The sequence below is a fragment of the Nymphalis io genome, chromosome 27 (assembly GCF_905147045.1).
Source record: "Nymphalis io chromosome 27, ilAglIoxx1.1, whole genome shotgun sequence".
NCBI lineage: Eukaryota > Metazoa > Arthropoda > Insecta > Lepidoptera > Nymphalidae > Nymphalis > Nymphalis io.
Genome location: NC_065914.1, coordinates 1,405,256 through 1,421,085, shown reverse-complemented (window position 1 = coordinate 1,421,085; position 15,830 = coordinate 1,405,256). Strand labels below are relative to the sequence as shown.

The 15,830-nt window shown below is 35.2% G+C and overlaps 2 protein-coding genes across 5 annotated transcripts in view; both read right to left on the bottom strand.

Annotated features, from left to right (window-relative positions):
- Positions 1 to 15,830, bottom strand: part of LOC126778820 (ribosomal RNA processing protein 1 homolog) — a 171,248-nt gene that overhangs the window by 31,013 nt on the left and 124,405 nt on the right. The window lies entirely within an intron of this gene.
- LOC126778843 (putative fatty acyl-CoA reductase CG5065) overlaps positions 1 to 15,830 on the bottom strand; it is a 38,254-nt gene that overhangs the window by 8,487 nt on the left and 13,937 nt on the right. For 2 of the 4 annotated variants that reach the window (XM_050502547.1, XM_050502546.1), the window contains exon 2: positions 5,653 to 5,758. In XM_050502547.1, the coding sequence (XP_050358504.1) occupies positions 5,653 to 5,751 (99 nt within the window). In that variant the 5' untranslated portion in view covers positions 5,752 to 5,758. Of the gene's footprint in view, positions 1 to 5,652; positions 5,778 to 6,963; positions 7,065 to 15,830 lie in introns of those variants that run through there. The other 2 variants (XM_050502549.1, XM_050502548.1) reach the window with 2 other exon arrangements.

Sequence of the window (15,830 nt, the reverse complement as noted above, 5' to 3'; positions counted from 1 at the left end):
TTGCAAATTGATTGATTCCCTCCCAGAGTTTTTCACAGATATCTCCCTAAACATCCGTGCCCCGAGAGAACCTGCACTAAGTGGAAAGTCAGTGGAGCACGTTGCTTTTTACCCCCATTTAAACAGGACCTGCCTTATCGCCTCTGTTGTAGCTTAGCCTGCTGTGGGTTCCGCCAGACTTTCTTCCCACATTCGAATAAGCATAGTCTACGGCATTCAGACCGTCGGAAATAAGTCGCGTCTAGACTTCCGATTCCAAATCCCAAGATGGGGAACCGGGAACGCATGCTTTATCAAAGGATACGGTATCCTCTTATGGTTCTCGCAGCCAACCTAACCTACCTTAACAATATTATTACTGTAGCTCATAAAAAAAGCCCTAAATAATATATATTCTAACCTAACCTAACCACTTCCTACAAGAAGAATTTAATACATTAAGTCAAACCGGTTGCATACTTAATATAAAATTCGCTTCCTCTGTATTTTTTCTTTCGCTTAAGTATTTAATTTTGTCAATGAAAATTTAATTGCTAGCTTATATTAATTACAATAATAATTAGGAATAAGCTCCAAACCTTCTCCTCAAAAAGAGGTGCGGAGGCCTTTAGCCCAGCAGTGGGACATTCACAGGCTGTTACGGTTATATTAATTATTGTCTTATTTTTCACTATTACCGCCGCGGCGAATAAATGATATTTTCTATATAATGATATAACGACGATATAACGATGCTCGGCCGTTAAACAATGTGTAGGACTTTAATAATGAAGTATCCCATTTCACAGATGTCAATTACATCTTTATTCACTCGATTAATAATAATTAATTTGTATTTAATTACACATATAACTCAATTATAAAAAAAGGGTGTAATGTATGTACTTATCTTGGTTCTTCTCGGTAATTAACTTTGAATATAATTTAAGCTTGAAAAATGATGATTCAAAAGTGCATGAGTCCACTTGAAGTATATTTTGTTTTCGTTTATCGTCGCAAATTGCTCATACAATGTAATATAGTACCGCGATGTTAAAGATGCATAAAATTAAAATACAGGGAAAGATCGCGGCGACCTTCCTGTGACCTTTCTCTCAATAAATTTCGGATGCTACGTACATCGAATCGAATCTTGACGATTGTATTGTAATATGTAATTACAAGTGATAATGACTTTGTTTCCTTAAATAGTCAGTCGATGTCGTCTTCCGGTTCATATTAATATGCCGAGGTCAGTTTTATGTTTAAAAATAAACTGTCTACTTTTTAACGTTTGTGATACACGAAGGTGTGGTGTTGTGGCTTTTATAGGGAGAGGCGGCCTTTTCCAAAACGTTAGGCATTTATAGATAGGTGTAATGTAGCTTATAATAAAGAGAAAAAAATCCGTGTAAGATACTCATTGTTCCTTAATCTTATTAATAATAAAAAAGAATCAAATTGGGATTGTATTATAAGATTAAAAATTAGAATCTTTATATTCTTAAGAAGGCTTATTATTATTTATCAATGATTTTTTTTTTAAAGTTAGACATGCATAAAGAAATATATCAAACAAGTTCCTATTTTAAAAACCGCATTTAGTATGCAAATTTATCAAGTCCTCCGAATAGATTTTCTAGCGGAAAGAACCGACAGTAAACTCTAGCAATTGAAGTTTATCGTAAACATACATTGATATATAAAAAAACCCAAGGTACATAATCACGAACAAAAGTAAAACTCGAAACGGTCACCGGGTTTTTTATATATAAATTTATTTACACGTTTTACCAATTTATCTTTTATTATAATCAATAAATATTAACTCTAAGGTTTTTAATCTTTTATTTATCAATATTTCATTTAATATATAAATTAAATTTATTAATTGAGCAAATTAAAAATATCAACCGAAAGTATAATAGAAACTTGTATAATTTTGTTTTTTTTTTTTTTTATATAAAATAGGACGGCAGACGAGCAGATGGGCAGCCTGATGGTAAACGAACACCATTGCCATGGACACCAACAAGGTGTACATATAGGTGAATCATCATCGTATTTAATAATAATAATAAAATTGATGTTTTTATAGGAAGGGGCGACAATCATTGTATAAATACGAGAAGTAAGCACTTATAACACCAAGCTTACTCAGAGTCCATCTATACTTCCTAGGATATGGTGGTAGGGCTTTGTGCAAGCCTGTTTGGGCAAGGTGTCATCCACTCATCAGATATTCTACCGCTAAACAACAATATTTAGTATTGTTGCGTTCTGATTTGAAGGGTGAGTGAGCCAGTGTTATTACAGGCACAAGGGACATAACGTTTTGGTTCCTAAGGCTGGTGGTGCATTGGCGACGTAAGGAATGGTTAATATTTCTTACATGGTGTTGACCTAACACCAAGTGGTCCATTTGCACGTCTACCTATACCATAAGAAGACAGGCTTGCAGAAAGCTCTGCCACTATATAAAAATTGTTCATATCTACAGGTTGTACAACAACAACAGAATTAATAAGATTTCTTTGTACCATCAAAATAGATGCATTTAAGGAAAATTCTAGCTACATCTATTCTGTAAATATGTATTGTACTCGAGTGTATTGACACTCGTTCCACTCGATCGTAATAAATCGAAATCCGCCTCACGGTCGTACGGTAGTGTATATTTATTTTGTAGTTATTCTTCAACAAAATATAATACAAAATTATTCTATAATAATATTATAAACGAGGATGTAAGACACAGCTAAATAATACAGTACAGTAACAGCCTGATAATGTCCCACTGCTGGGCTAATGCCTCCTCTCCTTTTTGAGGAGAAGGTTTAGAGCTTATTCCACCACGCTGCTCCATGATTAATTTATACATTAAGTACATTAAAATTCAGTAACTAAATAAGTCGTTGTCAAATCTGAAACAGGTCGCGATATTGCGACCAGGAGCCTAATTCTACTAATTTATAACGATTAATATACGTTCCCGACTAAATTCCAGTCAAATTTTGATTATTTTATATCTATCCGGTTCTGAAGCAAACCGATATGACGTCATCATATACCGTAATGTCAAAACCGAACTTAATTGTAAACTTTTATATCAGTTGTATATAATTAAATAAAAGAATAGGAATATATAAATAAACAGCAACGATAACGCTCCGATACAGTGACAATTTGTTAGCAGAAATTTTCCCCCTTATAAAAACATTAAGTATATTAATTTTAAAACAGTAATAAGGATAATTAATAATATTTTGCAAGAATTTTTAAGATTAACAATTAATTAATACAAATGTTTTGTTAAAAAAAAACAGTAAACATTTGTTTATTTTCAGGTGCGTCTTATTTAACGAAATCAATTTTGATTTTTTTTTTAATTAATGTCCCTTATTGATTAAGGTCGTCGCTTTCTGATATTTCAGAAATTTCTGTGTTTTTTTTTTGTATTTAATTTATAATCACTAATATTAATTGGTTGATTATGTATATAATTGTTTAAAGTTAATCATTTTTATCTCCCTATTTACTTTCTGCTTCTTTTTTGTACATTTATGTGTTATTTTATTGTTGATTTGTAAACATTCTGACGCTAGGTACACGGTAAGGATTACGAGACTTCGAGCGTCAGAGGAGAGCGTAAGATTTCGAGCGTCAGATGACGTCAGCGTTAGATTCGTTATTGTAAATGCGTAGTACGTATGAGCTCACGTGTTTACACATAAATTCTCGTAAGTATCTTAGCACTCATATATATATATATATATATATATATATATATTCTGTACTATTTATTTCGCGAGAAATTAATTAAATAAATAAATTTTGCGATCGAATTCGTTCGTTCCGAGTCTCTTAATCAAACAGGAAATCGCTGTGCAAAAACAAAAATCAATGTACACACATTGAGAGTTCAGAAAACGCTTAACGTCCAATAATTACATTTTTATTGATTATTGTATTCTTTAAATTATTATTTATTGTACGTATGTGTTATTTGTTATTAATTTTATCGGCGGTGTTGAATTTTATTTGAATTCTTACCGGTTCTCGTTGGAATCTATATTCCGAACAGGTACTTAGACGTGGTTTTTTGTTATTTCATTTCTTTCTTTGAAGAAATTACCGTCTTTTCGAGTTGTTAATTTATATTTTATGCCTCCGTTACATTAATATGTACGTAATATATATGTATGTATATGTATATCTATAAATAGTATCAACCAACGTCGATAAATTCCTCGTTCTGTATCTCCGTTAATTCTTCTTAACGAAGCAAAGGATTGTGATGCGGATTTTACTAAAAGAAAGAGTATTGAACATATAATGTTAAATATTTTGTACAAAATGGCTGAACTATGTCGGTGTTTTATCCAAAAACTATTTTTGGACGGTTATATCGCTAACGTTGGCCGCTGGTCAGCGGATGGCGGGGAAGTCAGTGCGGAGTTACGCGGACCGGTCGTTTTTGAATCGTTAATGATCATCCTAAAGGTGCATTGCCCATGTAAATTTATATGTTTGTTTTTATTATGTACTTACACATACATATTAACTTATAGTTTTAATTTTGTTATTTGTATTGTTGAAAGAAAAGAAAAAATAATGACAAATGTAGTTTCGTTTATCACAAAAGTCTCCTTATGAAAATAAATAACAAATTAATTGAAACGCGACATGTTGATAAATATAACTAACTGTAATACTTTGCAATACGAATCAGTAATTTTACAAATATTACGAGATATTTAAATAAACGCATGAAATAATGCGCTGGACGTATTGTACTATGATTTATCTGCATTATTTTATGCCCAAGCACTGTACTAGTGCTAGAACTTCGTGCAAGCTCGTCTGTGTAGGTACCACCCACTCATCAGATATTCAACCGCAAAGCAGCAGCACTTGGTATTGTTGTGTTCCGGTTTGACGGACGAGTGAGCCAGTGTAATTACAGGCAAAAGGGACATAACATCTTAGTTCCCAAGGTTGGTGGCTCATTGGCTATGTAAGCGATGGTTAACATTTCTTACAATGCCAATGTCTATGGGCGTCGGTGACCATTTACCATCAGGTGGCCCATATGCTCGTCCACCTACCTATTCTATAATATAAAAAAGTACTGTATGGGCGAATAGGGCGATTAGCAAATGTTTATATCACATTTCTCTCATTTGTACTCTCGATTTGTACTTCGTTACGAGTGCCTGTGGTACTTTACAAACCCGTCCAACAGGTCACCAGCCTCTAGCTCTCGGATAATATCGAATTAGTATCTTGTAATAACTGTATTTATTTACTTTGTATCGTAATCAATAATATCCTGGGACCGCGGACCGGTTGGCGTGGTTGGTAGATACTTGCCTTTCACGCCGAAGGTTGTAGGTTCGAATCCCACTTAGGACAGACATTTGTGTGCATGAACATGTCTGTTTGTCCTGAATCTGGGTGAAATTATCTATATAAGTATTTACAAAAGAAAAGTAGTATATCAGTTGTCTGGTTTTCATTGTACAAGCTCTGCTAAGTTTGGGATCAGATGGCCGTGTGTGAATAATGTCCCAGGATATTATTATTATTATTGACAATTTTTTGAGTTAGTTTTTTATGTTATTTGGATTTAATTATTTGATAATTAAGTAAAAACTTTTTTCATGAACTCACTTTTCCCATGAAGCCAGTCGCGCCGGTGATGAAGATGTCCCTCCCTGCGTAGAACTGCGGCAGGAGCGCGCCACTCGGCGACTTTGGTCGCGCTACCATTTTAATCCTGTGAACAAAATATTATGCTTTATTGCAATGTCTCATAAGGCCTTCGGTCCACCTTATTTACCTACTAGACCAACGAAGCATTACATAATAGTATATAATAGGCATTCTGCCAAAACCAAACTATTCTTGCTTTAGTGTTTATTAGCGTACAAATCCCAACTAATATAAAACGCGACAGTAAGTTTGTTTGTCACAGATACAGAATGGGACATAGGGTATATAAGGGAGGCCTTATACGCGAGCAGAAACCAGTACTAATTGCTATGAGTTATATAAACAAATATTCTCCCATATTGGTAATGCATAACTTAAATAGAACTAACACGCGAAGGGAATAAAAGGGTTAAGCTTAAAACCTTTGCAAATATGTATATACGCCTTATGTAGCTGGTACGGTCAGCATCAACATGCATTACGATTAATCGCATTAGTTAGTATGTAATTGTTTTTTTTAGTTATTATAATAAGTTGTTATTATATACACTTTTACTTGGTGGAACGGCTTTGTGCAAGTCTGTCTGGCTAGGTAAACATATTCTACCGATAAACAGCATTAGATTTTTTTTTGTTGTGAAGCGTGTGTAAGCCAGTGTAACAGTTGCAATGGACATAGTTCCCAAGGTTGGTAATGCATTGAAGATGTGAGATGTTTAGTAAATCTTACTGTGCCAATGTCTTGCGGTGGTGGCCACTTAACATCAGGTAGTTGAAATAAAAAATTATAATAATTGAAAATCACACATAAAAGCTCTAATAATCCGATTGTTATACTATTATAATGTCCTCCAGACCGATTTCGGTCACGGCGACCAATCTCAAGAGAGATTAGACAACTGCGCAGGAGATATTATAGTGCACAAGTGTGTGCGCAAACACAGGTGCACTCTCTATACCCTAACTCTCATAATTCGATGGGATTGCAATCCGACACGACCGGAAAGAGTTCAGGCGCAGGTTCAACGGCTTTACGTGCTTTCCGAGGCACGGGAGTATCCACACTTCCAACTTCCAAACCCTGGCTGCTACTAAGAATTTTCTGACAGAAAAATCCAATAACTTTTTATTGGCCCGACCTGGGAATTGAACCCAGGACCTCCGGGTCAGCGGCCTTACATCTAGCCACTAGATCAACGAGGCAGTCAATGATATGAAATGATCACATTATTGTTGAGGATTGTTATGGACGTTCATAGTCGTGCTAACTTTCTGGTAAAAATACTACACGGTAATTATATTTAAGACTACGGTTTTCAATGCAATAGGAAGACGTCCGACTTCAGGGTGAACTTCCGATCGATGCTTCAACACCCGACACAGCGTCAGCGGTTAATACATGTCGTAACAGCGACCGTTTCGATTACAACGACAGTCGATAAAGAGTACTCGCGTCTGGTTTTGACATTTTGTACTGACGTGACACGCTGCGATGGTTCGAAATAACCAGAGCCAAAGCGTTCCCATCCCACGACGTTCATACACCACGATAGTACATTTCTATAGTAAACATCGTGACTCGAAGTACGGTGTGACGCAGTCGCGTTTATATAATTATAATATAAATAAATTATTATCAAAAGTTAAGTTCAGCTAATAATTTTAACTTTGTCAATTAAAACATTTAAATCTTATATAAACTTAAATTTATTATTATTTAAAACTTTGATTTATATTCAAACCTGATATCATGTGATCAAAATTGATATATCTTTATTTATTTAGTAACCGAGATGGCCCAGTGGTAAAAACGCGTGAATCTTAACCGATAATTGTGGGTTCAAACCCGAGCAAGCACCACTGCATTTTCATGTGCTTAATTTGTGATTATAATTCATCTCGTCCTTGACGGTGAAGGAGAACATCGTGAGGAAACCTGCATGTGTCTAATTTTACTAAAATTCTGCCACATGTGTATACCACCAACCCGCAATGGAGCAGCGTGGTAGAATAAGATCCAAACCTTCTCCTCAAAAAGGGAGAGGTGGCCTAAGCCCAGCAGTGGGATATTCACAGGCTGTTACTGGTATTATACAACACTATTCAACTACTCATATCCAGTTTAAATTTACTTTCAAAGTTCCGATAATTTATTCGTCATTCAAAGCGCTTTTTCTCAAATCCACAGATTATAATGAATACCATAGACATGATTCAAGATCACGACCATTATGATTCATCTCTTCATTTCAATGTCATAGTTGCTATTTAGAATATTATTGTTAACTTTATTTTTATGTTTACGTACATATATTCATTGTTGACAATAAATCAAGACGTTATTTTATTAGGAAGGAAAACTTTAGTAAATACAAATAGCTATCGTAAAAATACTTGTGGAATGGCAGCAAGAACTTTTCTTTTTCTGTGTGAATGTGTGCTGTTGGCCCTACTGGCCTTTACAGCGTCACCGGGCGTTGTGGCGAGTACTGGACTGCCGTGAAATTTAAGCCGTCTCGGGCTCCGCGTGACGTCCATCCTGAGTGTGTCTCCTACGAGATAGCACCTCGGCTCAGGACGAAGTCGGTGGGCAGCAATAACGTTAGCAGGGGTCCTTTTATACTAATCGATACGATTGTTCCGATTCAATTCCTATCCAACTTCGACTACTCTATATTCATTCGGATCAGGACCAAACCGATATGATGTCAACATACCAGTATGTCAAATCCAAACTAAATAATTAATTTTTATGCAAACAGTCGATAATAAAATTAAAGAATAATAAAACGGATAAACGATTACGCTTCGATTCGATTGCGATAAAGTGACAATTTGTTAGTAGAATTGGCTCTCAGCATCCGGTTGAAACGCAATTCTATCTGGGCGAAAAATGAACCTATTTTTTTCACCAATGGAGGTAATTATTAGTCGTTTAATCATCCTAATACATAACATAATATAGTTTGTGCAGAATACAAGGCTACGTGTGTGTACGTGTCTATACGGGATACAATAACTCAATTAACACGCAGATAGTAAATATGTTAGCAAAAAATAAGACATATAATAGCAGTAATACAGTAAGAAGAAAGAGATGATATATGTCAGAGAAATGTTTTTGAATCTTCAAGCGCTACCGGTTCGGAATGTGGATTCTACCGAGAATAACCGGCAAGAAACTCAGTAGATAGTCTTTTTTCTTTAAATACAAATTCGTAAAGAATAATTGATTGAATGAATGATCAGGAATGTTTGATGAACGTGAATTTTTGTCAGAAATATATTCAGAAACAGAGTAATAGGATTTCAACTGGAAAACTTAATTTAACATAATCTATACTTATTAAATCATTTGGTTTGATGTGACAACGCATACAAAAACTAGTAAGTCTAAAGAGCTAACGTGTGAAACACTAGCTTATTATATAACTTAAGCTAAGTAAAGATTTTCGAAAACTTTAAGGGAGGGACATAAAAGGCGTAAACTATGGCGTATACTATAAAGGACGTACGAAAACCTGTCCCAGGTGGCCTGTGCTTTTATATTAAATGAGGCTTTTGTCTTTGACTTGTACCTTTAATATTACACTGGCTCACTCACCATTCAAACCGAAATAGAATATATTGATAATATCGGTAAAATAACTAGCGTCACGGTAGCATGCGCAAGCGATCCCGTGGTACTCCTCGTAAGAACGGAAAGGGTATTGCTGGTTTTTTAGTGGGTATTCCGATGTTCGGGAATCACTGTTCCCGTGGGAGAACGAGTAATGCGTTTTTCCAGCGTTAAAAAAAAGACTAATATGCACAAGGCCCACAGGTGTTTCTGTTCGACGGTAGCCAAAATGTTAGCAGCAACGCGGTCATTTACCTACCAGTCTTAATGACGTAATTTTAACAGTTATTCAATAAAAGATCCGGTAAATGTAAAACAATAGCAAAAAGATCAACATTTATATAAACTCCACGTGCGAAAAGTTCTTCGCGTATGTGATATATTATATATATTCATAATATTTACTGAGCCGGGTTCCGTGGGTGTTAGAATAAACCATTATACGCAAGCTAGTTCTTCATCAACGAAGCGTGTTTCGGGGTACGTGTTATCTGTCATCATCAGTTATCAAGGCATCAGTTCTATTGACTGTGCAATCTCGGTTTATTTATTTTTTTATGTTATAAGTAAGCAGACGGGCGAACGAGCCACCTGATATTGGGTGATCACCACTAAGAAATATTAACCATTTCTTACATCACCAATGCGCTACCAACCTTGGAAACTAAGATGTTATGTCCCTTGTGCCGGTAGCTACACTGTCTCACTCACCCTTCAAACCGGAACACAACAATGCTAAGAATTGCTATTCAGCGGTTGAATATCTTAGTGGGTGGTACTTAATCAGACTGGATCGCACAAAGCCCTACCACCTAGAAAAACAACACGGTTTGTAAAAAGAAAGTGTTTGTTCAGCACTGTGACATCAATTAACGCGTTTTAATCAAAGGAAGTTATTCCTATTTATATTGAGATTGTTTAAATTTAACAGACACCGTTTATACGGAACCATATAACGTTTTTTTTGTCGCGCTCGTGTAGCGTTTTCCTTATTGTCTATTTGTTCAGAACTCGTCATACAAATGTGGACTTTGTCGCGCAAATATAATTCTAGTCATTGAAGTTCATTAATTGTTGTTTTAATCGCTTCAAATGAAGTTAGGTTCTCATTTTGGTTGTAATTTTATTTTTAATTTTGTTACGGCATTCATTTTTGAACCGATTTGGAAAGTTATTATTTTGTTTGGGAGGTACACTCCTTAAGCTTATTTTTTAAGAAAAATACCACCCTTAAAAAGGGTGAAAATAGAGGATGTAATTTATTTTGGGCTCGAATTTTATTTTTCTGTGTATTATTCACGTTCGGCCGACGACCACGGACAGCCCCGCACCGCACTGAGGACTTTAACGGTGCGTGTCAATCTGTATCGGTCTCGAGATTCAAGGATAAATGTATCACATCGCACCTTTGAAGGTACCGACTCGCGGATACGGGATTTGTTTGCTATTACACACATGATACTCTTCCCACGATGCGTCAGTGCGGGCCAGTCGGCGTTCTTCCGTAATATCACGCACCGTGGGAAGCCACAAGACTTCGTAGCATCCAAATGACTTCTTCATTGAATTAACATAAGATTAAGAGGTTTGCAGTTTTGTGAACCCTAAAATTAGAATGATAATAATAAATATACAGGCACATTAAAATAAAAGATAAGACATACATATATAGATAGATAGAGGAAACAAATGCAGTTAATAAAAAAGCTCGTATTAGCTCATATTACAAAGCCTTGAAAACTTTAATAATTTTCGCACTATTTGCACATTACTTGTGATATCGTTAAAACGTGTATTTGTTTTGATCGCGAACCGAATTTAAATGTCAAATATTTGCGCTTACAGTATCATAGTATATGTTACGAGTATGACGTCCCAATGTGAAGGATATGTCAAAACAAATATATAACAAGTTGGCAAACATTAGCAAAGTCAGGGTCGATGTCTACGAGTAAGCCCGAAATAGATGAGCCGGACTCGCAAATAGAAGATAAATATTTTGATCTAAAAGTTAAACTGTAACGAGTTAAATTCCTTTTTCTTCGCTGTGGAAGAATAAAAAATGTACCCGAACCCTTTGAGATGAGACCTTACTCACTAAAACTACTGTAGCCATCACAGTAGTTTTAGTGAGTTCCTCAGCACAGATCGGAGAGGCTGCGGGAACGTGTCGATATAACGCATCCGCGGCCCCTCCCGTGCTGAGCTCTGCTCGGTCTTTATGCGATCATACGGCAGCGCGAAGCCATCCCAGCTACCGTCGTATATTAATACATAAATTCGTGCCAATTCTAACCATTCCTATGCATATTGTTAATATAACGACAATTTCTGAGGTTCTGGATTTAAGCACTGGGGCCAAAAAAAGCTATTGGCATCTTCTTTCAAAAACAGTTTATTAGAAGAAGATATGTAGATCTCGGAAAGTACGTAACGTTGTTGGTCCACCGCCTCAATTTCATGGTCAGAGTGAACGAGTAATATTCGATTCTAATTTGTGCATACTTGCTCTATAATATTTCTTGAACAGGTTAAATCTAATCTATTAATTAGCTAAATTAAATCTTCAATCCGACAGAGTGGTGCACATTCAATTTAATACTGTAACGCGACGATTTTTTTTTTAATAATAATAATTTATTTATTTAGAATCATCACGAGATCAGAAACATACATAAACGATAATAACTGCAATATATAACTGTGACGCAGTTACCAACGGCCGCCAACGAAGCGACATTTTTTTATTATTACAAAACATTAAATGTTTTGTAATAATTTTACACAAATTTAATGTTTTGTAATAATAAAGAAATTTGTGAAAACATTGAATTTGTGCAATGAAAATTTTTCATTGCACAAATTTAATGGAAAGAAAGAAAAATAACCAATAGAATAAAATTAACAAATTACAACATTAATTATACTTTAAACAATAAGATTCAAAAGTATATAAGAGTCCACTTGACTGAAGCTGTTTCGGTTTTGTTTACTTAGCTCCTCTTATTTTATTTACAGGCACAAGGGATATAAAATCTTAGTTCCCAAGTTGGTGGCGCATTGGCTATGTAGGCGATGGTTGACATCCAACATGTCTAAGGGCGTTTGGCGACCACTTAACATCAGGTGGCCCATATGCTCGTCCGCCTTCCTATTCTATAAAAAAAAACCTTCCTTACGAATCACTCTATCAAACAGCAGACGCAGCAAAAAATATGTTACTAGAACATGATATTATATACTCCGAAACGCGCTTCATTTTCTGGTATAAGTATTTATGTATATTGGTTTAATTTTTTTTTTTCAGTTAGATATTTAAAAAAAGTCTTTTTTAATCGTGTAGATATATGCGTGCGTGATCGTGTGCGTGTATTCGTTTTATGATTGTGTGCGTGTCTTAAATGCATTTGCGTGTTTATTTACGTATATAATCTTCGTAACCTATTTACAATATCTCTCAGGGATGCTGTGTCATACCGAAGTCGGTGGACATGTTCGCCTTTTTGGTTCATATATACTTAAATCGTAATCCTTATTTAGATATATGCTCGCGTCATTCAGAATTGCTTAATAACAATAGCCAATAACAAATTAATAGCAATGGCTCTTTCTTAAAAAATGTAGGAATTTAATATAAACTTACATCTCCTTTAAAATCTAGGAGTTAAATTTTGTAAATATAATAATTTGTAATAATTTTGTAAAGGTAATTATTATACAATTACTGAGTTTATTGGGGATGAAACGATCGCCTCTTGACTATTTCTTTTCATTTTAAAAAACTGATAAACAATTACAAAACATGATAAAAAAAAGTTTCTTTCACTGGATCATGTCAGTATATTTGTTTTTCCGAACCGGTGCTAGATTCTAATTTGACAATCAATAAGTAAGTTTAAAGCATCTAAGTTGAGTAAAGGAATTTGATTTGAAAATATTTTACTGGTGGTGGTATTTGCAAGCTCATCTACACATATTCTACCACAAAACAGCAGTTCTTGGTATTTTTGTGTTCCGGTTTGAAGGCTGAATATCCCAGTGTAATTACAGGCACATGGGACATAACATTTTAGTTCCCAAGGTTGGTGGAGCATTGGCGATGTAAGCGATGGTTAACATTTCTTACAATGCCAATGTCCATGGGCGTTGGTGACTTATCATCAGGCTGTCCCCTATGCTCGTACACTTACCTATACGTTAAAAATATTTATATTTATAGTCTAAATTTAAGACGTGTAAAACTGCGAAGTGCAGCTACTTAAGTATACCATTAAACCTGCACGCGCTGCATTTTATGGTATAAGTTTTATGTATATTGTATGAGTTTATTCAGTAAGGCATTACATACATTAAATATATTAAATAAACGCATTACATATATTATTTGCGTTGCAATCGAGTTGAAGTTAAAATGGTATTCGCTGATATCGTTAAGGGAATCAAATCCAATGCATTATGTATGCACCGAGAGTCCGCCTGTATCTCCTTGACCAACTTCTAACGATTCTTAATATTGAAATTTTATATTTTGTAATGAACATTCCAAAGAATAATAAATGATCTCCTTGAGTGTCATCTCTAGCCAAATATAATAATCACGAACGTAACGCCGTAAGTAACTAGCAATCATATCTAATATTTTAATGCGTTGGTGAATTTGTTAACAATTCAACCAAATTAATATGTATTATATTCTGCAAGGCAATCAATCATACATACAATCTTATGTACTCAACACAAGATTGTATATGGCTTAAATATTAATGATTTTTTAACAATTTTCAAATTTATTTTACGAGAAGTACTAATAATATAAATTAGTACCCTTTATAGAGAGAAAGAAATACTGAGTAATTATAATAATATTAATAAGCCCGATTGATTGATTTGATTGCCTCATTGGTCTAGTAGCTCGATGTATGGTCGCAGATCCCCGGGTTTCCCAGGTCAGAGCAGTAAAAAAAAGTTATTGGGTTTTTCTGTCGGAAAATCTCAGTAGCAGACCGGTGTCTGGAAGTTGGAAGTGAGTACACTCCCGTGCCTCGGTAAGCACGTAAAGCCTGGTCTTGCACCAGAACTCTCCGATTGCCGTCCCATCGGATTATAGAAATGAGGGAGTAGACGCACACACTCGTGCACTATAATATGTCCTTGCCCGCAGTTGACTAATCCCTCTTGAGATTGGCCGCCGTGGCCGAAATCGTTTAGGAGTACATCATCTTCATTAAACCGAAAACTTTAACTGTTTATTTCCTATTTAACCGTCCGATTTCGTCAGGCAAAAGTTCTTGCCTATTTATTGTAGATGGCATACATTCGTCAGTGCTATTCTGTAATAGCTCGCTAGTTAAATATTATAAATGGTGGTAGGGCTTTGTGCAAGCTAGTCTGGGTAAGTACCACCCACTCATTAGATATTGTTTTGTTCCGTTTTGAAGGATGAGCCAGTATCATTACAGGCATAACGGACGATGTAAGAGATGGTTAATATGTCTTACAATGCCGATGTCTATGGGCGTTGGTGACCACTTACCATCAGGCCCATATGCTCGTCCTATACTATAAAAAAATATTTTATAGTCAATGTCGTAATAGTAATCGGGATACATCACACTAGGAATTTTCTTAAAAAGAAAATATTTTGTCGATGTTTATAATATTAAAAAAGTTTTTTTTTTTTAAATATCAACTCTTTTCTTTCTATCGGTTATTTTTTTAAATCAATAAAATCGACCTTGAGTTGAACGCGTCCAAAAATGTCTGATTTAATATAGTACAAATTATAACTAGCTATGTAAGCTGTTTAGTATAATGTATGATATTGTATTCAGCTATTTATTTGTTAATCAATATCTTGTAACGGCACCATTGTCGACCTTCCAATCGCTGCATCAGCGTCATTACGCAATATACGTGACAGATTTGCAATAACACATATGTATTCATAAATATATGTATATATAATCGTAATTATATCTTGTGTAAGCCGAGATGGCCCAGTGGTAAGAACGCGCGAATCTTAACCTAAATGTTAACTAATTTGTAATTATAATTCATCTCGTGCTAAACGGTGAAGGAAAACATCGTGAGGAAATTTGCATGTGCTTAATTTCACTGATATTTTGCCACATGTGTATTCCACCAACCCACATTGAAGCAGCGTGGTGGAATAAGCTCCATACCTTCTCCTCAAAAAGCAAGAGGAGGCCTTAGCCCAGCAGTGGGACATTCACAGCCTGTTATTGTGCTGTACTGCTGATATCTTGTGTGCCTTATGGAGATTTCCTTACAATGTTTTCGTTCACCACGGAGCACGAAAGAGTATCGGAGCGTAATTATGTACATGGAAACTTTTTAGTGCTTTAGTTAAAATTTTAGCCTTTGGAAAACCCTCATAAAATATATAACATCTAATTTTGACTTCATAGACATAAACATATAATAATATACGTAGATGGACGGGCACACGGGCCACACGGGTAAGTGGCCACTGCCACACATGCACATTAGTGCCGTA